Here is a 27,537-nt window from a genome sequence, read left to right on the forward strand (position 1 = left end):
AACGAGACCTTCCGTTGGGTGACAGAAAAAAGTATTTATTGTCAGGTAGATGAGCGGAGGCTGTGTATTGAGTTCGAAAAGATGAGGTGAACTATAACAGCATCAACAGAGTAACAGGTGCATGTAACTGGTAATTCCTAAAATTTCAGTTCAGCGATCTCAGAGTCTGGAGAGCTGCTGTCGCTGCGGTCACTGTATGTGTCTCTGTAACACAAGGGACAGAGTTATATACATCCATAATACTTTTTCAGGATGATATGATAAGTCAGAGATATAAACTAGGTATAGCATTACAAAAATCCAATACTGGCCGGGCCAAATGCCACTCATCTTGCTTGACTCCATGGAGTAAAAGGAAATTATGAGAAATACAATGATCTGCATGGTCTTACCGTGGTGAGAGGCGACAACCTTTCTGTAGGTAGCTCTGGAGTTTCCCTGCTGCAGCCAGCAGGAGGCCAAAGTAGGGGGGCGAGGGCTTGATGGGACGAGAAGTGAACTCTGGGTGGTACTGCACTCCAACAAAATAGGCATGATCTGAAACAACACAGGTGGGAAGATGATCAGTTTGAGATGGATACTACGGACATATACACTTCGGTTGGCATAGCTACAACTGTCATTACATTTGATACTCCTACAAATTGTGTTAATTTTTTTGTTCAATTCAGTCAAGAAAGTACTTTATGAAGTGATAACGCACTATTTAACAATAACATTTCCAAGAGCCAGACAGTGGAAAACACTGAAATGTCTCCATGGTTAACTCACCATCCAGCTCAATGACCTCCATCCTCTCTCCCTCTACGTCTTGGCCGACAAAATGGAAGCCCCTCTCCTCAAAGTGGTGCTTCAGCTCAGGGTTCACCTAAGAGGACAGAGAGCTCCCATCAATTCATCCCATCCACACTTAGAATGTAATACATGTAACACTTCAAATGGATTGTCAAATGGATTGTCTTCCAAGTAACATGTCATGTAAAATGTACTTTAAAAATGTAACGCAAATATACACATCAAGACTTGATTCAGCTCTACTACCTCAAAACGGTGACGATGCCTCTCGTCAACATATTCAGTATCACCATACAACTTTCCTGAAAAAGAAATACTGAATATTATCAACCATTATAACACACAAAACCCTATGTGGTTTTGCCAAGATTAGCACTCACTCAAAATGCTGGTGTTGGATTTGAAGATGGTCCGCCTCTTCCCCAACCTCATAGTCCCACCCATCTGCCCAGGGTTGTGTTCTGGCATGTCAATCACCTGTCAAAAAAGGACCAGAATATCACAATGTTTGTGAGCCAAAACTCAGTGAGAAGTGACAGAGAAGGGCATGATTACTATGGCACACCTACCACAGGGTGTTTAGATTCTGGGTGGAATTCAGTAGAGTTTGCATCTGTTATAAAAAAAAAAGGAATATGTATTTCAGTTCCATTATAAGGTTTGAGAGTTGAACATTTAACTTATGAACATTCTGGAATTACGCAACATACACCTCAAGGATATAACGATTACTGATTCAAATATTACCTTGCCAGCCAAGAACATTGCGGGCAAATTCACACACTGCCAACTGCATGCCCAAACATACCCCTGCAACAAGACAATTGGGATTAAATGTGTGCAATAAAAAAAGGTCAGGCTGAACTAGTCTGATCAGAAGTTCTGATGGAACTATAAAGAGTGACATACAGAATATCATTTCCATTTAACAAAACATGCTAAACTGACACATGATACATGACAATACTATTACTATTGATTCGTTTGTATTTCATTAATGCTTAAATACATCTTACCTAAAAATGGCTTTTTCTTTTTCCTTGCCCAGCTGATAGCCTGGATTTTCCCCTCTGTCCCCCGTACACCGAAGCCTCCAGGTACCAAGACACCACTGTGTGCATGAGACAACATTGATCCTTCACTGACAGGAGAACACAGCTCCCTTGGCTTAGGGTTACAATTACACAGAAACTTTTTTTATTCACAATGCTCATGTAAATGCTGTGGGATTTATGGTGTCAAGCAGCCTATTATATTGAGTTGCACCCCCCCCCCCTCCTTTTGCCCTCAGAATAGTCTCAATTCTCAAAACAAGGCATCGAAAGCTTTCTAAAGGGAATACAACACATGTAGACCTTACAGTGAAATGCTTACTTACGAACCCTTAACCAACAACACAGTTAAGAAAAAAGTAGGCTGGGTGTCCTTTGGGTGGGACCATTCTTGATACACACAGGAAACTTTGGAGCATGAAAAACTCAGCAGAGTTGCAGTTCTTGACACAAACCAGTGTGTCAGGCACCTACTACCATACCCTGTTCAAAAGGCACTTACATATTTTGTCTTGCCCATTCATTCTGTTAAGTTCTCATCTTTTGAGTAAATCACTCACGGACACTAAAGAAGCTTGACCAAGTTTAATTCTTCCCAAAGGGTCGACACAGCTGTATTCAGACCAAGAAATGGCTTCCCCCGAGGTGGTATTCATACCCCACTTTGGGTGGAGTCTCCTCTTCATCTCTAAACATCGCATCATTCTTGCTAAGTAGGGAACTAAGTGATATGAGCCTTCAGTGGTTTCTCCCCTTATTATCAAATACCGCCACATGCAATTGTTTTCCCTGCAGTCAGCCCCTCCCAAGCTCCATTATGGCACCTCTCATGTCTCTTGTGTAACTAATGTTCCTATACTCTGAGTATAACAATGTTCAAAGTTTACTCCAGAATCCAACAGTCCCTCTTTTTGAACAATGGCGTCCCAATGTTCAATTGACATAAACTTGGAAATGACTTATAAATGAACAAATGCTAAAAAAAAACATGAATCAAAAATAAAAGATAATACATGATTAGATATGAACGAACAATGATAGAACAAACTCCACCGTGAGGTTTACAAACTCGGAGACTTATGGCCTCTGTTCTATGACCACACCATACACAATTGTATTTCCATCTTTCATCACACAACAAAATGACATTCCAGCTGAGTCTGCTGTCTTGTTCCATGTCAGATGGAACACCTATTCTGTATGTCACTCTTTACAGTTCCATCAGAAATTCTGATCAGACTCGAATCACAAATATGATGACTTGCAGCTCGACTGACCAATGACTCATGATTTGAGCCTTATGACTCGACCTGACTTGATATCCTCCCCAAGCCGAAATATAAAAAATTATGCTATTAAAAAGTGTGCAGCGCACCAACTCTTCATTTAACGGATTAGTTTGAATCGGACAGCAGCCAATCAAATTGTGAGTGGCAGTGCAGAGGAACGTCGGCGGGTGAATTCAGATGGAGCTCTTGAAAAGATGATACCCCAAATTATTATTTTCAGATATAAAGACCTGCTATATCAACAAAAAACGGATTGCAACTTGCAAAACATGCGGGAAGAAAATTAAAGACAGAGGCGCAACAATTTCCAACTTTGTTCGACATTTGAAGCTGCATGAAGAATGGTAAGTCGTGGCTAATATAGCCGACAGCTATCCATCACACGAGGTTGTGTGTTTATTCTCTCTGGCGCAGGCGTTCCACTAGCAACCTACCTCGACAACATCCGGTGAAATTGCAGAGCGCCAAATTCAAAATTACAGAAATAGTCATAATAAACATAAAAATACAAGTGTTATACATCGGCTTAAAAGAGTGTGTGTAACTTGTTTGTTTCATGGGTTTCTTTTAGCTGGCTTGTGATGTCTGGAGCCTGTATTGTTATGTGCGCTCCTCACTGCTCGCCTAGATTAGACTTGCAGATCGACTCACCACCACGCTGTTTGGAGCTGGAAAAGATCAAAAAAGATCAAAGCACATTTGTGGCAGAGTGCCTCCTAGAATGGTTGTGTACTCTTCCTAACCTGCTGATTACGGCGAGTGCTTAAACCTCTGATTGTGTTTATGCTTCACACAAATCCCACCATCCCTCTCTCTGCTGTCCTCTGCAGTTTTGAGCTTTCTCCATTGATAATGAATGAAGAACGGCGGCTTATTTCATCTAAGGCACCGCATTTAGATACAGTTTTCCAGATAGAAATGTAATATATAGATCTGTTCTCGATTCTACATGGCAAAGGCTGTTGTAGGTGATGTATTTCTATGTGAATTGCCATGTTGGATGGCCAGCAGATACTCTGCTGCTTAATTAATCTACAGGAGAGCAACCACCCCACACAACCCGACCCAGCCTACCCCGCCTCTCCCGCTGTCACAGAGAGAGAGAGGGTCTTTCTCATGGCTAACCATGTATTTCCAAGGAAATATCAAATTTATTTAGAAAGTAATAAATAAAGATCTTTTTTTAAAAGCATTCATGATTTGCGTAAATGTAATATACTATTACTCTTGTTAAAAATATGAAATGGTATTACATTTGGTGAAGAGCACATTATGACTTGAGACTTGACTCGGACCTCTCTCCCTCCAGTTTACTGTCCCTACAGTTACTGTCCCTCACGAGTTGGCAAAACTCAGTCACAGATTTCCTGAATGTTTACCATAGTGTCTGTAATGCTACCAATCTTCTTCTCTCACCATGATCTAGGTATGTGTAATGTTCAACTAAATCCCCATATTGTATACCGATTAGCTGTCCTCCCTCTCCTATGAGCGATCTCCTGTAACAATATACAGTCTCTGAGAATGATACTCCGCTATCATAACATCTAACCCATAACACACTAGTCACTACTCCTAATGCATTTTTTACAGTTATAAACATACACATTCTCAAATCAATTTGTCAGTATACATCCTTCCCTCCTCTGGAACAACGATCACTCTTATGTTTCACAAAACCTAAAAACAGATTGACTTGAAAAGGAAAGAGGAATTTAAAAAATACATGTTTAATAACTTAGCACCACCCATTGATGTGATTTAACATAACAATTCTGAGTACAGACAAAGTACAAACAAAAGAGAACAAAAAATGTTCATGGTTGTCCCAAGCTAAACAAACCACCTCCCTTTAGGATGACACTTCGAGATAAGGTTTCTGGAGACTCTCTCGGCCAAATACATTTTAGCAGCGCCCCCACCCCTCATCGTTCTGTAGCAACTCTCTCCCGCTGTGTCCAAATCAGAACTAAAACATTCTATAAATTATCCAACCCAGATTTAGAATGACAGTCCTTAGTGCTTACTTTGAGTCTAGGACTCAAATTCCAGTTCCTCAATTTAGCACACATCATCCCTGTTAGAACATACATTTATAAACAACCATTTATTTCCGGCAATAACTATTCTTATTAAGATCAGTATCTCAATGCATTCTTAGTCCAAATTGTACGCAGTGTGTAGGACACCCCCCCTTCACCCAGCACTTGTCATTCTAGCGTGTCTTTTTCAGATATCGTTTTCCCAACGGCACATGTAACTTTTGCCTGTCACATTTTATGGCCCTTGATAACGTCCCGATTTTAATATCCAAGTAGATACACACGTTTCTCCCACGTACATGAGCCTCTCACCTGAGCCGCTCTCTCTCTCCACGCTCACTCCACACGCGCTCTCAGCACTACGGCCCCGGTTTATGGCTCGGACTCAGGAGTGTTAAAAGTCACTGTCGCGTTGCACGCCTTTGTCGCTCTTTCTTCAGACGGTTAGGGAGGGTTTTGAGGTTCGCACACACTGTTTGTGGCCAAATTATTCCGACCATGCATTAAGACACGGTATGACGTCACCTTCCACGATAACCTCAAAAAAGCACAGATCATAACAACAGTTTAGTTAATTTAATTTCTGTTTCAGGAAATCCAGACAAGCATTTCTTAATAACATTATATCTATGAAAAATGTCAAAAAGCATAACATACGTGTTACTGCTAAACCCATTTTCTAAATCAGTCCATACACCCTTATTCAGCTGGCGACCTCTCGGAAGAGTTACCAGATCGTGAAGTTAGCACCCTAACCCCTCGCAGAATTCCACACTCCAGTATCCCAATCGGGTGAAATTTGGATCGAAACAAAAACACAAAATGAAATGAGCAATACATATATCACAATCCATTTGAAGTCACTGTCATCCCTTATAACATATATTTTCCTCTGGGAACTAGTAATTTACCCCGTCGAACACGTGATTCAAAAACAATATGTTAAATCAAAAATAAACAAATTCGAATAACTAATCAACTTAGAACTACAACTCTTTATAACTCCCTACGGAAATAATTATAATCTCCTAAAGTAATGGTACAGTTTTGATAGAGACTGGTGTTTCTCATTCATTTTATAATTAAATCCCCATTTCGATCATTTCTACAGAGGTTGATCAGACTTCAAAAGACATTTTAGGATACAGGGCATTCGACCCCATTTAAAATGTTTCCTCTCTCTTTTCTTTCCCTGTCCTTCAGAAACCATTTAAATACCTTTCAAAACATGTCCATTCTTCTGCATACCCAATTTAACCGAATTGAAAAGACCCCATCCAATAAATCCCACAGTATCAACACCACTGACGCACATTCGTAACCAGTAAATGGTGTGTGCGTGCTGGTGAACCGTAGGTCCAGAACACACATGAACAGGCCTCACTTATTATCTGGAACTCGGTTATGGCTTAATCCAGATACGTTAATACCTAAAACTGCCAAATATCACTAACTGCACTCCCCTCACAATCTCCGGGGACCTTCCAACGAAAAATAACAAAACCCCGTCTTCTGGAAAAGAGTGTACATTTCGTTAGCATTCACTGTGCTACATTTTAATCAGCAGCCCAATAGTATTAATTATAAACCAAACCTGTTATTTGTAAATCCACTGTCCTTTCTCCAATCATTAAATGTTTGTTTTAATCCACCCCATCCTTTATTTTGCATGTACTACCCTTAGACAAGGCAACATTATCTCGCCACCGAGTCTAACAATTCACTGGTCTCTTTTCCCCATGATTCTCCATAACCACCTCACCACATAAAAAAATGAAAAGTTCATTTTAGGTTTGATAACCCCTATACCAATACCTCGTGACTCCTCCACCCTTTCAACCATTCTAGAAATCTTTTTCAGAATAAAGACGACATAAAACGTAAATATATTTTAAAAATAAAACCACAAAATGTCTCATGATATAAAAAAAAAAAACCAAGGCTTTCTGAGTTTGCAAGGAGTGTTTGGCAATATATTTTAAATGTGTTACCTTTAGAATTCATTCCCCTGGCATTTTGCCTAGATTCTTCAACCCCAAATACATTTTCCTTTGGCAAATTTAGCCCATTTCCCGTCGTAAGGAAACCGCAATATTTGAACCCTGGCCTCTACTAAAAAGTTAGCTAAAATGTGATCTCATACGTCTTCCATCATATAGAAACTGCAATCTCTATGAACCACTAATCGATCGAACAGAGACTATACACCGCTAAGTGAAAGTTCCATTCCTGCTACTTTCCAGAGTATTTGTTGTTGCCGTTTTCAAAACGATGCAAACGCTTGCCTGGCAGCATTTTCTACGAATACAGCAGGTTCCATACCCACTTTACACTCCCTTTTCCAATGACCAATAGCCCCACACCTAAAACAGGACTCGGTCTCCCTACGCTGTGATGCATTTCCGCTACGTTTCATTGTCTTATCTTGGCCATTTTGGCCAAACTATAGTTAGTGCTTTTCTCTATGGCCCTATTAACCCCTCGCATGTCGGCGAGGTTAGCAGAGCTATATTCCACTCTCAAAACATCGTCTTGAATTAAATCTACTACCCCTGCAAATACCGTTTTGATCACAGGGTTCAAACCTGCCATCAAAGCAGAACTGCAAATTCTATCAATACACTCCCGTTACGTCTTTCTGTGGCAGAGTCCTGGTACTCATTCCGGGTTTATCGTGATGCACTTTTTGTTGATAGAATGCTGACATCAAAACGCTGGTATATTGAGCTTTTGATTCTGGTTTTATGTCTTTGTGCCAAGTCCTAATTGCCTCCCTGAAGTCTTTATTTGTTTCAAATTCTCCGTCAGCAGGAAAATGTTGTCCAATTTTATCTAATTTTCTCAATTTGTCCCATATTCCAGCCGAATTGGTAGAATGCTTGTGCGCCTCTTTCAGAGCCTCCATGGCTTCATTAAAATCCCTAGCTCTGTTCTACAGGGAGAATCGGAGCCGTTTGTCGACATATCAATAGTTATTATTCCATAAACTCTCCCGACGGTGTCCAGGGTATTTTAGATTCCTTCACTCCCGTCTATAACACACACCTTCTATTAACTAGTTGACAAGTTAGCGCTACTCACTTCCCCGGATAACAATTAATTGGTCACGGCACTTAATACCTTGTATTAGAACCGAAACCATAGCGTCTGAAAATGTATTACTGGAGAATACGGATGACTTAATGTCCTATTCCAGTACATCCTCAAATATCACTATTATTGATAACCCGCATCATCTCTCATGTCTCCCTCTCCCCACAGGGCATAAACCAACCTCTCTCCATATTGATACTGCTACTACACGTAAATGAGCCTTCAACAGTTTCTCCCCTTATCAATAGTGTCACATGCAATTGTTTTCCCTGCACTCAGCCCCTCCCAAGCTTCATTATGGCACCCCTCATGTCTCTTGTGTAACTAATGTTCCTATGCTCTGAGTATAACAAATGTTCAAAGTTTACTCCAGAATCCAACAATACACACATACACAATCCATGTCTCAACTGTCTCAAGGCTTAAAAATAACCCTTCCTTAACCTGTCTCCTCCCCATCTACACTTTTTGAAGTGGATTTAACAAGTGACATCAATAACGCATCATAGCTTTCACTTGGTCAGCCTATGTTATGGAAAGAGCAGGTGTTTTTAATGTTTTGTATACTCATTGTAGGTATTTTGCTGTAGACTCACTCAGCACTGCAGAGTTTCTGCCAGGCCTCGTGGTACTTCACAGGCTCCTCCTGCAGTGTATTTGGCTCTAGGTCTGCAGAGTCGATGAACTGCAAGAGGAAGACTGAGGGTCAGTGGGAGGTGGGTGGCATAAGAACATGACATACAGTAATCGTCAATTTAATTATAACATAACAAATAAGGCCATATTTAACACAGTCCATTAGAACAGAGCTTCTCATAATCCTCGTCTAAGGACACGCAAGGTATGGTTAGCACAAAAGATAACATCAATGCCACCAATGTAAGCAGAGTCGTCTCTTCCTACACACAGATGCTGTGCGTAGGGACCTGCAGTCGCTCCAAAGAGGGAGCATGGGTGAATGTGACTGTGTTCCATACCTTGATCTCTAGTTTGTGGTTGATGGCGAGGGCTGAGTGCTCCAGGGCCTTGATGACAGAGGCATATGAGTCAGAGAACTTTGTGTACTTCCCTACCAGGGCGATGGACACATGTTCCAGGAGTCGGTCAGACCTGAGAGGAGACAGTTTAGTTCCAACATGTTCCGAGGACCCTGGGGTATCAAGTCAATATATATTTTAGACTAAAACATGGTAAATACTGAATCAAACCAGGGTGAGAATCCCAATACAGTATGGGGAAATTCAAGTTAATCGTGCATAAATGGAACATAATTCCCTTTTTATGCACTTCTCTCTATACGCGCACTCTGACCTTGAACTAAAGCATGAGAATAGCATGCTATTCAACCGCTTTTCACTTTGGGTGGAGATCAAAGGAATTAGGGTGCAGCGGAGGTGTGTCTAACAGTATTCTGACCTTGACTTAATTCCCGCATAATTCCACCACCTTTAGGCACGATGAAATGATTAATAAGGTCCAGCAACTTGTCAGTTCCAAGGTGAACATCTACTTTATTTTATCAGATAGAAATATCAATATTCTCCATGCACTGTAAATTACAAATTGATAAGAGCTATTGATAAGATCTAGGTAAACATGTGAGTTGTTTGGATGAGGGGATCGTAAATATAAATTACAATATTGTTTTAGATCTATTTTAGCTTATGATCGCTGGAGACTGTATTGACAAATCTGAACCCAGTCATATTGAAACACGCACACAGACACACGATAACATACACAATATACACACATGCACACATGGATTTTGTGTTGTAGATTTGTTGTAGTAGAATAGTGGCCTGAGGGCACACACTTAATGTGTTGTGAAAAGTATTGTAATGTTTTAAAAATTGTATAACCGCCTTCATTTTGCTGGACCCTAGGAAGAGTAGCTGCTGCTAAATATCTGTATGCAACCAATAAAATTTTATTTGCTGCCTTGGCAGCAGCTGCTGAGATCCACAATAAATACAAAAATGGCAGCAAACTGAAGCAAATCAATATATCACCTTTTCCAAAGTGACCTACAGTGGGGCAAAAAAGTATTTAGTCAGCCACCAATTGTGCAAGTCCTCCCACTTAAAAAAATAAGAGAGGCCTGTAATTTTCATCATAGGTACACTTCAACTATGACAGACAAAATGGAGAAAAAAAATCCAGAAAATCACATTGTAGGATTTTTAATTAATTTATTTGCAAATTATGGTGAAAAATAAATATTTGGTCAATAACAAAAGTTTCTCAATACTTTGTTGTATACCCTTTGTTGGCAATGACAGAGGTCAAACGTTTTCTGTAAGTCTTCACAAGGTTTTCACACACTGTTGCTGGTATTTTGGCCCATTCCTCCATGCAGATCTCCTCTAGAGCAGTGATGTTTTGGGGCTGTTGCTGGGCAACACAGACTTTCAACTCCAGACAAAGATATTCTATGGGGTTGAGATCTGGAGACTGTCTAGGCCACTCCAGGACCTTGAAATGCTTCTTACGAAGCCACTCCTTCGTTGCCCGGGTGGTGTGTTTGGGATCATTGTCATGCTGAAAGACCCAGCCAATTTTCATCTCCAATGCCCTTGCTGATGCAAGGAGGTTTTTACTCAAAATCTCACGATACATGGCCCCATTCATTCTTTCCTTTACACGGATCAGTCACCCTGGTCCCTTTGCAGAAAAACAGCGTCAAAGCATGATGTTTCCACCCCCATGCTTCACACTAGGTGTGGTGTTATTTGGATGCAACTCAGCATTCTTTGTCCTCCAACACGACGAGTTGAGTGTTACTGATGGTAGGCTTTGTTACTTTGGTCCCAGCGCTCTGCAGGTCATTCACTAGGTCCCCCCGTGTGGTTCTGGGATTTTTGCTCACCGCTCTTGTGATCATTTTGATCCCACGGGGTGAGATCTTGCGTGGAGCCCCAGATCGAGGGAGATTATCAGTGGTCTTGTATGTCTTCCATTTCCTAATAATTGCTCCCACAGTTGATTTCTTCAAACCAAGCTGCTTGCCTATTGCAGATTCAGTCTTTCCAGTCTGGTGCAGGTCTACAATGTTGTTTCTGGTGTCCTTTGACAGCTCTTTGGTCTTGGCCATAGTGGAGTTTGGAGTGTGACTGTTTGAGGTTGTGAACAGGTGTCTTTTATACTGATAACAAGTTCAAACAGGTGCCATTAATACAGGTAACGAGTGGGAGACAGAGGAGCCTCTTAACGAAGGGGTCTGTGAGAGCCAGAAATCTTACTTGTTTGTAGGTGACCAAATACTTATTTTCCACCATAATCTGCAAATAAATAAATTAAAAATCGTAAAATGTGATTTTCTGGATTTTTTTTCTCTCATTTTGTCAGTCATAGTTGTAGTGTACCTATGATGAAAATGTACAGGCCTCTCTCATCTTTTTAAGTGGGAGAACTTGCACAATTGGTGGCTGACTAAATACTTTTTTTGCCCCACTGTATATGAAATGCTGGCCTTATAACTTCAGATGAAATTTGGAGACCCAAGCAATAGGCTTCTGCACCAATGACAGTATAGCGCCAAACCTAGAGTTAATTTATGATTTCTTGAATGTTTTAATTATTTGCCCGGACTTTTTACTGTATTTAAAAAATAAAAAATGTGTATAGTGTTACATATTTTTTTATTTCACCTTTATTTAACCAGGTAGGCTAGTTGAGAACAAGTTCTCATTTGCAACTGCGACCTGGCCAAGATAAAGCATAGCAATTCGACACATACAACAACACAGAGTTACACATGGAATAAACAAAACATAGTCAATAAGACAGTAGAACAAAAGAAAACAAAAAGTCTATATACAGTGAGTGCAAATGAGGTAAGATAAGGGAGTTAAGGCAATAAATAGGCCATGGTGGCAAAGTAATTACAATATAGCAATTGAAACACTGGAATGGTAGATGTGCAGAAGATGAATGTGCAAGTAGAAATATTGGGGTGCAAAGGAGCAAAATAAATAAATAAATACTGTATGGGGATGGGATAGGTAGATAGATGGGCTGTTTACAGATGGGCTATGTACAGGTGCAGTGATCTGTGAGCTGCTCTGACAGCTGGTGCTTAAAGCTAGTGAGGGAGATGTGAGTCTCCAGCTTCAGAGATTTTTGCAGTTTGTTCCAGTCATTGGCAGCAGAGAACTGGACAGAAAGACGACCAAAGGAGGAATTGGCTTTGGGGGTGACCAGTGAGATATACCTGCTGGAGCACGTGCTACGAGTGGGTGCTGCTATGGTGACCAGTGAGCTGAGATAAGGCGGGGCTTTACCAAGCAGAGACTTAAAGATAACCTGTAGCCAGTGGGTTTGGCGTCGAGTATGAAGCGAGGGCCAACCAACGAGAGAGTACAGGTCGCAATGGTGGGTAGTGTATTGGGGCTTTGGTGACAAAACGGATGGCACTGTGATAGACTGCATCCAGTTTGTTGAGTAGTGTTGGAGGCTATTTTATAGATGACATCACCGAAGTCGAGGATCGGTAGGATGATCAGTTTTACGAGGGTATGGTTGGCAGCATGAGTGAAGGATGCTTTGTTGCGATATAGGAAGCCAATTCTAGATTTAATTTTGGATTGGAAATGCTTAACGTGAGTCTGGAAGGAGAGTTTACAGTCTAACCAGACACCTAGGTATTTGTAGTTGTCCACATATTCTATGTCGGAGCCGGGCAGTGATCGGTTGAATAGCATGCATTTAGTTGTACTTGCGTTTAAGAGCAGTTGTAGGCCACGCAAGGAGAGGTGTATGGCATTGAAGCTCGTCTGGAGGTTAGTTAACACAGTGTCCAAAGAGGGGCCAGAAGTATACAGAATGGTGTCCTCTGTGTAGAGGTGTACCAGAGAATCACCAGCAGCAAGAGCAACATCATTGATGTATACAGAGAAGAGAGTCAGCCTGAGAATTTAACCTTGTGGTACCCCCATAGAGACTGCCAGAGGTCCGGACAACAGGCCCTCCGATTTGACACACTGAACTCTATCAGAGAAGTAGTAGGTAAACCAGGCGAGGCAATCATTTGAGAAACCAAGGCTGTCGAGTCTGCCAATAAGAATGTGGTGATTGACTCGAAAGCCTTGGCCAGGTCGATGAATATGGCTGCACAGTAATGTCTCTTATCGATGGCGGTTATGATGTCATTTAGGACATTGAGCGTGGCTGAGGTGCACCCATGACCAATCTGGTTAGATTGCATAGCGGAGAAGGTGCGGTGGGATTCGAAATGGTCGGTAAATCTGTTTGTTAACTTGGCTTTCGAAGACCTTAGAAAGACAGGGTAGGATAGATATTGGTCTGTAGCAGTTTGGGTCTACAGTGTCACTCCCTTTGGAGAGGGGGAAGACCGCGGCAGCTTTCCAATCTTTGGGAATCTCAGACGATACGAAAGAGAGGTTGAACACGCTAGTATTAGGGGTTGCAACAATTTCGGCATATCATTTTAGAAAAAGAGGGTCCAGATCGTCTAGCCGGGCTGATTTGTAGGGGTCCAGATTTTGCAGCTCTTTCAGAACATCAGCTATCTGGATTTGGGTAAAGGAGAAATGGTGGGGGCTTTGGCGGGTTGCTGTGGAGGGTGCCGGGCAGTTGACCGGGGTAGGGGTAGTCAGGTGGAAAGCATGGCTAGCCGTAGAGAAATGCTTATTGAAATGCTCAATTATAGTGGATTTATCAGTGGTGCGTGTTTCCTCACCTCAGAGCAGTGGGCAGCTGGGAGGAGGTGTTCTTATTCTCCATGGACTTTACTGTGTCCCAGAACATTTTTGAGTTAGTACTACAGATTTCTGTTTGAAAAAGCTAGCCTTAGCTTTCCTAACTGCCTGTGTATATTTGTTCCTAACTTCCCTGAAAAGTTGCATATCACGGGGGCTATTCGATGCTAATGCAGAATGCCACAGGATGTTTTTTTTGCTGGTCAAGGGCAGGCAGGTCTGGAGTGAACCATGGTCTATATCTATTCCTAGTTCTAAATATTTTTAATGGGGCATGCTTATTTAAGATGGTGAGGAAGGCACTTTTAAAGAATAGCCAGTCATCATCTGCTGACGGGATGAGGTCAATGTCAATCCAGGATACCCCGGCCAGGTCAATTAGAAAGGCCTGCTCGCAGAAGTGTTTTAGGGAGCGTTTGACAGTGATGAGGGGTGTTCGTTTGGTCGCAGACCCATTACAGATGCAGGCAATGAGGCAGAGGTCGCTGAGATCTTGATTGAAAACAGCAGAGGTGTATTTGGAGGGCGAGTTAGTTAGGATGACATCTATGATGGTGCCCGTGTTTACAGATTTGGAGTTGTACCTGGAAGGTTCATTGATCATTTGTGTGTGATTGAGGACATCAAGCTTGGATTGTAGGATGGCCGGGGTGTTAAGCATGTCCCAGTTTAGGTCACCTAGTAGCACGAGCTCAGAAGATAGATGGGGGGCAATCAATTCACATATGGTATCGAGGGCACAGCTTGGGGCAGAGGGAGGTCTATAGCAAGCGGCAACAGTGATAGACTTGTTTCTGGAAAGGTGAATTTTTAGAAGTAGAAGCTCGAATTAACGACTATAGGTAGCCACCGTCAGTTATAACGACAAATGTATAAATGTCACTGACTTGTGTTAGTTTCCTTACATTTTGCATCATTCCATTACATCATTAGTTTACCTTTCTTTCCACTGTCACACTCATGTCGTTGTTTATGAGAATCGCTAGCAATAGTGGATCATATTAGGCTAACGTACACTACATGGCAGGAAGTATGTAGACACCCTTTCAAATGAGTGGATTAGGCTATTTAAGCCACACCCGTTGCTGACAGGTGTATAAAATCGAGCATACAGCCATGCAATCTCCATAGACAAACATTGGCAGTAGAATAGCCTTACTGAAGATCTCAGTGACTTTCAACGTGGCACCGTCATAGGATGCCATCTTTCCAACAATTCAGTTAGTAAAATTTCTTCCCTGCTAGAGCTGCCCCGGCCAACTGTATGTGCTGTGATTGTGAAGTGGAAACGTTTCGGAGTAACAACGGCTCAGCCGCGAAGTGGTAGGCCACACAAGCTCACAGAACAGGACCGCCAAATGCTGAAGTGCCTAGCGTGTAAAAATCTTCTGCAACACTCACAACCGAGTTCCAAACTGCCCCTGTGCACAAAGCGAGGTCCATACAGAAATGGCCGACAGGACCGTTGTCATCACAGTTCCATGATTAGTAAGGATTATTAGGGTAGATTTATAGGACTAATGTGCATTTTTTCACCTTCTAATATTTCATGGATTGAACAATTGAATATGGCAACTTTCAAGATGAATCAATGTATATAGTTTTGTCCTTGAGCTGTTCTTGTCTATTGATGTTCTTTATTATGTCATTCTGTATTATGTTTCATGTTTTGTGTGGACCCCAGGAAGAGTAGCTACTGCTTTTGCAACAGCTAATGGGGATCCTAATAAAATGCCAAAATACCAACAAAAAAAAACACTATTTTTGATTCACCAATATATTTTGTGTGTAAAGACTCTCCAAAGTTTTTATTTTTTACAAATGATTATTCATAAATACTTTCATAACACTAAATAATATACAAGATCAGAGTATTTTTTACATCTACCAATTGGTGCTGAAAAAATGAGAAGTCTATTTAGGCCCACATGGCTTTCTTTCATTGATCCCTAATATTCTTAACTGGGGAAAAAAAATGTATGTACACCACATTTAAAGGGGTGGCTTTAGATAACTGTACTGAAAACCCTCTTGAATGAAAACCCTGCGAGAAAATCTGATGGCCAGCAAGTGAGAGGGATTTCAGCAGTTGAATTACATTTATTCTACGCGCGCAAGGGTACCACACCTGCAAAGCCCACTACGCACCTGCATAAGGTCAGCCTGAATACCAACTACTGAGAAGTGAGTCTGAATCTTGCCCTATGTCAGCATGTAGTAAAAATCTAAGCTCCACAGTAACTTGTCATATGTTGTACTATAGTGATGTTACATTTGATACCGGAGCTCCGAGGCATGCGTCAAAATCACAGAGCAGTCTACTTGAAAGCAGTGTGCCGATGCCTGTATCACTTTATCAGAGGCACGAGATCAATGATGTCCTAAGCTTTGTTTAGTTGAACAACCAACTGACTGGTTTGCTATTGCTTTTGGTTGAAGACAAAAGGCTACACTACGTGCAATATTTGCCACTAGTGTACGCTGTATTGAGTAAAGCCTTGAATAATGAACCTACAGTATTTCAACACAATACTTCAGGTAGCTTTGTTTCCCATCACTATTGTACTACAGCAGAGTAGTGCTACATTCAGAAGCCTATTTCTGCCCAAAACAGTCCAACTGGACTGGGGGCCAGGGGTCCCCTTCACCTGTCGGACATCTCCTTCCACTTGGTGAGCATCTTCCTGGCCCTCATCTCAATAGGCAGGTCCAGCCGCTGGCAGATATAGCCCACCACCCCCTGCTCCTCCAGTAGTAGGGGTACTCTGTAGATGGACGACACATCTGCCACGCAGATCACCTGGGGACAGGGAGAGAGAAAAGCATAAGAATCGGATTACGTTTTTTCAAAAGTATATGAAATGTTGCTGGTTGACGTTACATTCACTTTTTTCTGGGTTGTGTTCATTTAGGCACGCAACGGAAAACGGAAATTCGTCACGGACAGAGAAGGCCTTACCTGCGTGGGCTCTACGTGACAAAACATGGAGATCTTCTCTTTGACAGCGTTCTCCAGAGGTGTCGCACAGCGGCACATGATCTGAAAATACATCAGGAGAAACACATAGTTAGCCAATTCCAAGAGTCCCAAGGCAAAAGGATGAGGGAGTATCTAACTCACCAGATCTGGGGAGAGTCCTAGTCCACGGAGCTCTCGGACACTGTTCTGAGTGGGTTTCGTCTTCTGTTCTCCTGTGGCACTGGGCTAAAGGCAGACAAAATGACATTTCAGTTCTCAGTTAAGCATCATTGTAAAACATTTTACTTGAAACACAACTGATGTACTTTTGAGACGAAGTTAAAGTGTTCATGATGTTTTACAATGCTTATGTAAGAGACTGTGTTTTGATTCAATTGTGTGTGTGTATGTACTAATTCAGTAAAGGGCTGACAATGTTTTGGACATTTTTGGTACTACAGATGTGCTTTGTCACAACGCTGAAATCGGCTTTCAAACAAGCCTTACTCTGCGTGTGTGTGTGTTAAAGCTCTTACCTGTGGGACTAAGCTGACATGAATGTTGCAGAAGTTATCCCTCTTCACCTTGAACTGGAACTGTCTAAAGGCCTCGATAAATGGCATGCTCTCAATGTCTCCCACAGTGCCTCCCAACTGTCAAAACAGGACACAGCCTGAGACCTCAACATTCACTAGGCAAAAACGCAAGAAACCATCTGAAAAGGTTAGGTACTATCTGAACTGCTCGATTTCCATTGCACAACATTTTGAAATGTGTTGCTACAGTGTGCCCTAATGAATATGACCCATATTATGGCTGAAAACAGACACCAATAACAACTTCATGGGGACAATCACAATGGCCTATAATGAATGACCCATAATAAGACAAACTTGACTACGCTGTGGCTCGTACCTCTATAACACAGACTTGTGGCTCCACCCCATCGTCATCCACTGAGATCTTGGCCTGCTTCACCACCCACTCCTGAATGGCATCTGTGATGTGTGGCACCACTGAGATAAGAGAGAAAACATCAGCAAAATAGAATCAGCATCCACAGAAACAGCATAGAAAAAAGGACTATGGAGAGACCCTTACAAATCAACACAACAGCTAGGAGTGATGTCATTTAGGTTTCCAGGTGTTGCCCTAATCCCAATGCCCCTTGCCTTGCGGAGAACCCTTGTTCTCTCGCTCACCCTGTACAGTTTTGCCCAAGTAGTCTCCCCTCCTCTCCTTGTTGATGACAGACTGGTAGATTTTGCCCGTGGTCAGGTTGTTGTCCCTGGTTAACCTGATGTCCAGGAAGCGCTCGTAGTTTCCTAAATCCAGGTCCACCTCACCTCCATCGTCCAACACAAACACTTCACCTAGATGGGTGATGCAGCTCAAGTCAATTAGATAGGCATGCATTGGCCTAGCCCTCACAGATTAAATTCTTTAGAGAACTCACCACCCAAATGCACTCACCATGTTCATAAGGTGAGAAGGTGCCAGCATCAATGTTGATGTAGGGGTCGATTTTGATGGCAGTCACATGCAGACCACAGGACTTCAGGATTAAGCCCACACTACTGGCAATGATGCCCTTGCCAATTCCGGATATGACACCTCCAGTGACCAAGATGTACTTCATAGTGGCATGTGAAACCTAGAAACAAAAATAGAAGATGACAATCAATGTTAGGTTAGTGCTGAGCGATTAACCAAAATGTCTGTTATTGTACAGTTTTTAAAACAACTGAGACTTCGGTTCAATATTTTTTTTTCTGTGACCTCAAGGTCGGGACAGGGATCAGAAAACCAGTCAGTATCTGGTGTGACCATTTGCCTCACACAGTATCTCCTTCGCATAGAGTTGATAAGGATGTTGATTGTGGCCTGTGGATTGTTGTCCCACTCCTCTGTGCAAAGTTGCTAGATACTGGCGGGAATTGTAATACTTCGATCCAGAGCATCCCACACATGCTCAAATGGGTGACATGTCAGGTGAGTATGCAGGCCATGGAAGAACTGGGACATTTTCAGCTTCAATGAATTGTCTATAGATCCTTGCGACATGGGGCTGTGCATTATCATGCTGAAACATATGATGGCGGAGGATGATTGGCATGACAATGTGCCTCAGTATCTCGTCTGCGCATTCAATTTGCCATCGATAAAATGCTATTATGTTTGTTGTCCGTAGCTTATGCCTGCCCATACCATTATCCCAAAGTGGCGGTTGGGTTCTCGGTTCACAACATTAAAACCACTCGCCATCTGCCCCGTACAGTTGAAACCCGTATTCATCTGTGAAGAGCACACTTCTCCAGAGTGCCATTGGCTATCGAAGGTGAGCATTTGCCCACTGAAGTTGGTTACGACCCCGATGAGGACGACAAGCACGCAGATGATCTTCACTGAGACGGTTTGTGCAGAAATTCTTCAGTTGTGCAAACCCCGAGTTTCATCAACGGTCCGGATGGCTGGTCTCAGACGATCCCGCTATTGAAGAAGCCAGATGTGGAGATCCTGGGCTGGCATGGTTACACGTGGTCTGCGGTTCTTTCAGACATTCCTGCAGTCAGCATGACAATTGCACACTCCCTCAAAACTTGAGACATCTGTGGCATTGTGTTGTGTGGCAAAACTGCACATTTTAGCGCAGCCTTTTATTGTCCCCAGCACAAGGTGCACCTGGGTAATAATCATGCTGTTTAATCAGCTTCTTGATATGCCACACCGGTCAGGTGGATAGACTATCTTGGCAAAAAATAAATGCACACTAACAAGGATGTAAACAACTTTGTGCACCAAATTGTGCGTATAGGACATTTCTGGGATCTTTTAATTCAGCTCATGAAACCAACACTTGTTGCGTTTATATATTTGTTATATATTAGTTTAGCACAGAAAATCTGCTCATTAACTACAATGACCAAAATCCATTGCGTATCTACTTTTCCGTTCTGTGTGGTGGACAGATCGAGAGGGATAGAGAGCAGTTGCTTCGAGAGGTACCTAAAGTGATTGATAGTTGGTACTCAGCATTCATAAAATGATGCCTTATTTACATTGAAGAACTACTAAAATAGTGTTTTTGTCAGACAGCATAGGCAGCAGCAGCTCTATAGAAATGAGATTATGACTTGGTTTGAAATAATAAAGTCATCAAATAAACCGAAATGTAATAGACACAATTTAAATATTTTATTAAAGTAATGTGAATAAATTATGGTTAATAAGTGAGAAGTTAACCATCATGAGCCATTTATTATTTGTTTTATTCCGCGTTAAAGCATTAAACCCACAAAATGGATAGTGCATTTAATGTTTAAAACAATCTTACGAAACCAAAAACTGGGATTCTTTTTTAATAATAGAACAGAAAACGAACAGACCTAAAAAAATAATTTATCGCTCAGCACTACTACCGATAAAGATTTGACTATCCTACCTCCTACTATACTAGTCTAAGCAGTTTTAGCCAACATCTGTTTGGTGAGTAGGTCTAGGCTTAATGATTCTGATGAAAATACGCTTTATCAAAATAATGCTTCTGCATATTTTCAGTGTGGAACCCGTCTATGTTTAGGGGGGTTATAGCCTAGGCTAATCAATTCTAAATGGCACTAGCAGTTTGCAAAGTCCTAAATTGAAAATAGACGGCATGCAATTATTACCAAATCCAAACTCATTGTTGTGACACACACTATATATACACAAAGGGACATCCCTTCAAATTAGTGGATTCGGCTATTTCTGCCACACCCGTTGCTGAAAGGTGTATTAAAATCGAGCACATAGCTATGCTATCTCTATAGACAAACATTGTCAGTAGAATGGCCTTACTGAAAAGCTCAGTGACTTTCAACATTGCACCTTTCCAACAAGCCAGTTCATACATTTCGGCCCTACTAGAGCTTCCATGGTCAACTTTAAGTGGTGTAATTGTGAAGTGGAAACATCTAAGAACAACAACGACTCGGCCGCAAAGTGGTAGGCCACACAACCTCACAGAACGGGACCGCAAGGACTGAAGCGCATAAAAAATGCCTGTTCTCGGTTGCAACACTCACTACCGAGTTCCAAACTGCCTCTGGAAGAGACGTCAGCACAATAACTGTTCATTTGTAGCTTCATGAAATGCGTTTCCATGGCCGAGTAGCAGCACACAAGCCTAAGATAACAATGTGCAATGCCAAGCAAAATATCAGTCTCAACGTCAACAGTGAAGAGGCGACTCCGGGATGCTGGCCTTCTAGACAGAGTTCCTCTGTCCAGTGTCTGTGTTATTTTGCCCATCTTAATCTTTTCTTCTTATTGGCCAGTCTGAGTTATGGCTTTTTTCCCCTTTGCAACTCTGCCTAGAAGGCTAGCATCCCGAGGTCGCCTCTTCACTGTTGACGTTGAGACTGGTGTTTTTAATGAAGCTGCCAGTTGAGGACTTGTGAGGAGTCCGTTTCTCAAACTCTAATGTACTTGTCCTCTTGCTCAGTTGTGCACTGGGGCCTCCCACTCCTCTTTCTATTCTGGTTAGAGACAGTTTGTGCTGTTCTGTGAAGGGAGTAGTACACAACGTTGTACGAGATCTTCAGTTTCTTGGAAATGTCTTGCATGGAATAGCCTTCAATTTCTCAGAACAAGAATAGACTGACGAGTTTCAGAAGAAAGGTCTTTGTTTCTGGCCACTTTGTCTGTATTCGAACCCACAAATGGTGATGCTCCAGATACTCAACGAGTCTAAAGGCTAGTTGTATTGCTTCTTTAATCAGAACAGTTTTCAGCTGTGCTAACATAGTTGCAAAATGTTTTTTTAATGATCAATTAGCCTTTTAAAATTATAAACTTGGATGAGCTAACACAACGTGCAATTGGAACACAGGAGAGATGGTTACTGATAATGGGCCACTGTACACCTATGTAGATATTCCATTAATAATCAGCCGTTTCCAGCTACAATAGTCATTTACAATATTAACAATATCTACACTTTATTTCTGATCAATTTGATGTTATTTTAAATTAGACAAAAAATGTGTTTTTCTTTCAAAAACAAGGACATTTATAAGTGACCCCAAACTTTTGAATGGTAGTGTATAGTGCACTTGATTTGCTCATCGGTCCCACTGGGAAGGCAGAGTTTGAACCTTCAGACACATTATGAGTCAAAATGGGAACACCAACTATCTGGTGCAGAAGGCAGCTGAATCGTGCACCTACCGCCCACAGCGCTAGATGAAAAAATACAAATTGGAACACAAGACTTCAGCGTTTTTTTTTTGCAGAAATGTTTGGCGATCGACTATGAATGTCTTAGAGATCAACCGGTTGGTGGCCAACGGTGTAGAGGGAACGGTCAAAATGCAATTGAGTAAGACACGGAGAGGAAAGGGAATTTACGGAGAACTGTGTGATGCTTGCCTTTGTTTCTTTTTTGTTGTGGTGCGCAAACCATGTACAACTGGAACACTAGAGTCAAAGCAAAATAACATTGTCTTCCAGACAAAATTACACATTTTGGGGGGGACAAAGCCACAAAGCACATTCCACCAAATAGTTTTATAGTATTTGTTTATCTCTGGTTAAAGATGCACTATGCAGAAATCGCTCCGCCATTTCCTGGTTGCTAAAATTATAATAGTTTGCCTAATTTCAGTTTGTGGCAAAACAAGCAATGTTTAGTGTGAAAGATATTTTCCATAACCAAAAATATTGTATTTTCATCTGTTTGAAACTGGAGTACAAAACTAAGTAAAAGACAAAAAAAAAAACTTAAGTACGGGAAGCATAAAAATAGTGCAAATAGAACAGATTTACTGCTTCTTACATGCTGACCACAAATAAATGAACACATACATGTTATGCACCCACTCTGCTCGCGAGCATCTGCGTAGCCAGGCGCTAAAATAGAATTTGGTTCTAAACTCACCAAAAAAAGAAATGTCCTCTCACTGTCAACTGTGTTTATCTTCAGCAAACTTAACATGTGTAAATATTTCTATGAACATAACATTCAACAACTGAGACATAAACTGAACAGGCTCCACAGACATTTGACCAACAGAAATTGAATTGTGTCCCTGAACAAAGGGGGGGTCAATATCAAAAGTAACAGTCAGTATCTGGTGTGGCGACCAGCTGCATTAAGTACTGCAGTGCATCTCCTCCTCATGGACTGCACCAGATTTGCCAGTTCTTGCTGTGAGATGTTACCCTACTCTTCCACCAAGGCACTTGCAAGTACCAAGACATTTCTGGGGGGAATGGCCCTAGCCCTCACCCTCCAATCCAACAGGTCTCAGATATGCTCAATGGGATTGAGATCCGGGCTCTTTGCTGGCAGGAAATTACGCACAGAACGAGCAGCATGCCTGGTGGCATTGTCATGCTGGAGGGTCATGTCAGGATGAGCCTGCAGGAAGGGTACCACATGAGGAGGATGGCTTCCCTGTAACAACATGCTCAGTCCGATGATGCTGTGACACACGGCCCCAGACTATGACGGACCCTCCACCTCGATCCCGCTTCAGAGTACAGGCTTTGGTGTAACGCTCATTCCTTCGACGATAAACGTGAATCCGACCACCACCCCTGGTGAGACGAAACCGCGACTCGTCAGTGAAGAGCACTTTTTGCCAGTCCTGTCTGGTCCAGCGACGGTGGGTTTGTGCCCACAGCCGACGTCGTTGCTGGTGATGTCTGGTGAGGACCTGCCTTACAACAGGCCTACAAGCCCTCAGTCCAGCCCCTCTCAGCCTATTGCGGACAGTTTGAGCACTGATGGAGGGATTGTGCGTTCCTGGTATAACTCGGGCAGTTGTTGTTACCATCCTGTACCTGTCCCGCAGGTGTCAATGTACCGATCCTGTGCAGGTATTGTTACACGTGGTCTGCCACTCCGAGGACGATCAGCTGTTCGTCCTGTCTCCCTGTAGCGCTGTCTTAGGCGTCTCACAGTACGGACATTGCAATTTATTGCCCTGTCCACATCTGCAATCCCCATGCCTCCTTGCAGCATGCCTAAGGCACATTCATGCAGATGAGCAGGGACCCTGGATATCTTTCTTTTGGTGTTTTTCAGAGTCAGTAGAGAGGCCTCTTTAGTGTCTTAAGTTTTCATAACTGTGACCTTAATTGCCTACCGTCTGTAAGCTGTCAGTGTCTTCACAACCGTTCCACAGGTGCATGTTCATTAATTGTTTATGGTTCATTGAACAAGCATGGGAAACAGTGTTTAAACACTTTACAATGAAGATATGTTAAATAATTAGGATTTTTACGAATTATCTTTGAAAGACTGGGTCCTGAAAAAGGGACGTTTCTTTTTTTGCTGAGTTTATTTGTCACGCTCAAGTCCTGCTTCTTCCATCTCCTCATTGGTTTTTAGGAGCATATACCCACGTGGCTGATTGAAAGATGAACAGTTCCACACTCCAGTCGGTTGTGGTAATGCACCTTAAAGTTGGTTGCCAACTGCCATATAAAGTCAAAATAAGAAGAAGCCTGAAGGAGGAGAGATGACTAGAAACAAATTCAGTTTACTGGTTTATCTGTGGATTAATTGTCATAGTAGAGTACCTTATGCATGAGGCAAAATAACAACCCAATTTTTATATCCCGGGACCAATTAGCTAGCAACAGCAAGTTAGCCCTCTAAATTGCCATTCATGTTTAATGCTTTTCGACCTGTCCCCAAATTAATAAAATTGGTTTAGAGTTTGTTTTGATATTTCAACATGCATGTGGGGGGACTAAATCAACGTGCATGTGTGGTCTGGTCAGCATGTAAAGTTGAACTTCAATCTATTTTTGAATCATGATGCACTGCAGGTTCCGCCTCTCCCATCTCCTCATTGGTTTTTCGAGGGCATATATCCACATGGGTGATTGAAAGATGAACAGAGTTCCACACACCAGTCCAGTTGGTGGCAGTAATGCACCTTAGTTAGTTTCTAGTAATCACTCCCCTTTCAGCAACTAAGTAGGTTTCCCCTTTTATCTGTGGATTAGTTAGAGAACACATGATTTCATGTGTCAAATTATACAAAGATTCGGAAAAATGGAACATGTGCATTTCAATGTTTAAATCACAAGACAAATGAGCTAGCGAGCTCGCTAAATGTCCATGAATATTTTGGCCTGTCCCCAAATTAATATAGTTGGTTCAGAGTTCATTTTGATATTTCAACTTGTGTGTCCTCATCGCATCTGGTGTGGATGGCCAAAATCACCATGCTCGCGATGGTGGACGCACGTGTAGACTTACTTTCAATTAGAATGACAGGACCTGAAACTCACATTTCTATGTGAATTTAGTCAGGTTGCACAAAAAGTTACATATTGCAGCTTTAAAGATTGAGTTTTGATATCTGTTCGAGTACTCATGCCCATCCCTAACATGTTCCCCACCTTCTCGCCATTAAATATAGTTAAGGAGGAAATCAACGCCTTTGCAGTCTGAAATTCGATTGTTTTGGTTATGAACTGATGCAAGTGTATTGCCGGCTGCATACATAGTGAAATGAAAGCCATCTGCCGGCCTTTGGACTAAAGCAATTTAAGGCCGGAGAAACATTAATCAAATGAGTTATGAATAGAGACCAACCGATTAATTAGGGCCGATTTCAAGTTTTCATAACAATGAATTGGCCTGTAATTGGCCTTTTTGGATGCCGATTACATTGCAATCCACGAGGAAACTTCAAGCCTATCAACTCCCAAGATTAGGCTGGCAATACTAAAGTGCCTATAAGAACATTCAATAGTCAAAGGTCTATGAACTACAAATGGTATAGAGAGAAATAGTCGACACGTGGGAATATTGAAGAACTGGGAATATTGAACCACCAGCTTTCACATGTTCTCATGTTCTGAGCAAGGAACTTAAATGTTAGCTTTTTCACTTGGCACATATTGCACTTTTACTTTCTTCCCCAACACTGTGTTTTTGCATTATTTAAACCAAATTGAACATGTTTCATTATTTATTTTAGACTAAATAGATTTTATGTATGTATTATATTAAGTTAAAATAAGTGTTCATTGTTCATTCAATATAGTTGTAATTGTCATTATTACAAATATATATATATATATATCAATTGGCCGATTAATCGGTATGGATTTTTTGGTCCTCCAAAAACATTGGCGTTGAAAAATCATGATCGGTCGAACTCTAGTAATGAATGATATAAATGGCGAAGTACTTGTTGTCATAATACACCATAAGTTTGATTGATCGAGGCAATTCGTTTCCCCCGACATCTTAGTCTTCATTTAAATAATGTGTAACGTTAGCCTAATGCCGCATTCAAACTAAACTGGGAACTCGGAAATATCCGACCTCTGTCCGATCAAGACAACTGGAAACTCGGAGGGGAAAAAATCTGTTCGACTGTGAAAAATCGTGTAACACTCATCCAACTCGGAATTCTAAATCGGAAACTCGGGAATCTTTCTCGAGCTCATACCTTCCGACCTGAACAGCACTGTAATGATTTGACCTCATTACCACTCGAATCTTCCCGAATTCCCAGTTGTCTTGAAAGCACCATAACATTCAATCATGTCATGGTAGCTGTAATAAACTCACCGTAGTGTTTGGATCTCTTCTATTACATGAACACCGTTCGTGTTTGTATGTTCACTTCTAACTACTATATTGTTCTATGTGGCTGTAGTTTATTTTGTCTGGAGCTCGAGACGGGTTGGGTTGTTCACCCAGTTTCAACTTGTCACAATTGCGGAAAACCAATGGCGGGAAATAAAAATGGCACTACAGTTGAATATTAATTGCGAATTCCTCCGTTTTGTTTATACACTAAAATATAAGTCACATGATATGACAAGTATAGCCAGCCAGGTTCGCTGCTTCTTACATGATCTCGCTAGCTAGCGATGTAAAATGACTTTATCACTACTGGGAGAGTCCATTAACATTGCAACAGTAGACCTCACTTGATCAAGCTACAATACTAATCCGTAGCTGTCTTGCTAACTATCTGGTGGAGTTAGCACAGCAAACTCGTAGCTAGCTTCTACTCGATTTGAACTCGCCGAATTATACAAATACAGATTAAATCACACGTGTAATGATATAAAGTAAATTATTCATGTATTCTGTGTCATGCACGATATTGTTACTACTTGCCTGCGCACGTTCTTCTGTGTTGGTACACGTGTGGCGTAAACTGACACAAAAGAAGACTTCGCAGACGCAAAAACAAGGCAGAATTGAATGCAATGATTTACATATTACAACGTGAAAAGAGTTGACGTTGCATGCAGATCAGCCAAATGGTGTACAATTTGCTGCGCACTGCACAGTAAACACTCATGAGCAGGACTTGAGCAACGTCACCACCTCTTCATCGTCACTGTTGCGTTTGCGGTACAAATGGGTACTTGCTTGGAGAAGGCACGACAAAGAGGGAAAGAAGGCTGGGTTTAAGGGCCCACACGCGTTTATCGAAGGAAGAATGATTACTGGATAACTCTGTTGACATTAACCAAATTGGAACTGTGAGTAATACCATGAGTACAGTTAATGTACTGCCACGAGTACATGTACCGTTCGAACTACAACCGATGAACACTTGC

At 41.7% G+C, this 27,537-nt stretch overlaps 1 protein-coding gene across 2 annotated transcripts; it reads right to left on the bottom strand.

Moving 5' to 3' along the window:
- Window positions 1-14: 14 nt before the first annotated feature.
- Window positions 15-27,289, bottom strand: ctps1b (CTP synthase 1b). 2 transcript variants are annotated; one of them, XM_035750479.2, is made up of 18 exons: window positions 27,089-27,289; window positions 18,424-18,604; window positions 18,153-18,323; window positions 17,866-17,966; window positions 17,487-17,603; window positions 17,113-17,196; window positions 16,951-17,031; window positions 16,640-16,791; window positions 9,249-9,381; window positions 8,868-8,956; window positions 1,812-1,906; window positions 1,543-1,605; window positions 1,365-1,408; window positions 1,176-1,272; window positions 1,042-1,097; window positions 772-868; window positions 393-537; window positions 15-204 (listed from the first exon to the last, which is right to left on the bottom strand). In XM_035750479.2, the coding sequence occupies exons 2-18, from the start codon at window positions 18,587-18,589 to the stop codon at window positions 138-140; spliced, it is 1,758 nt and encodes a 585-aa protein (XP_035606372.1). In that variant the 5' UTR covers window positions 18,590-18,604; window positions 27,089-27,289; the 3' UTR covers window positions 15-137. The 2 variants fall into 2 exon arrangements, with proteins under 2 accessions (XP_035606372.1, XP_035606373.1); XM_035750480.2 differs by lacking the exon at window positions 27,089-27,289 and adding an exon at window positions 26,531-26,551.
- Between the last annotated feature and the right edge of the window lie 248 nt (window positions 27,290-27,537).

Source organism: Oncorhynchus keta, chromosome 34, assembly GCF_023373465.1.
Source record: "Oncorhynchus keta strain PuntledgeMale-10-30-2019 chromosome 34, Oket_V2, whole genome shotgun sequence".
Taxonomy (NCBI): domain Eukaryota; kingdom Metazoa; phylum Chordata; class Actinopteri; order Salmoniformes; family Salmonidae; genus Oncorhynchus; species Oncorhynchus keta.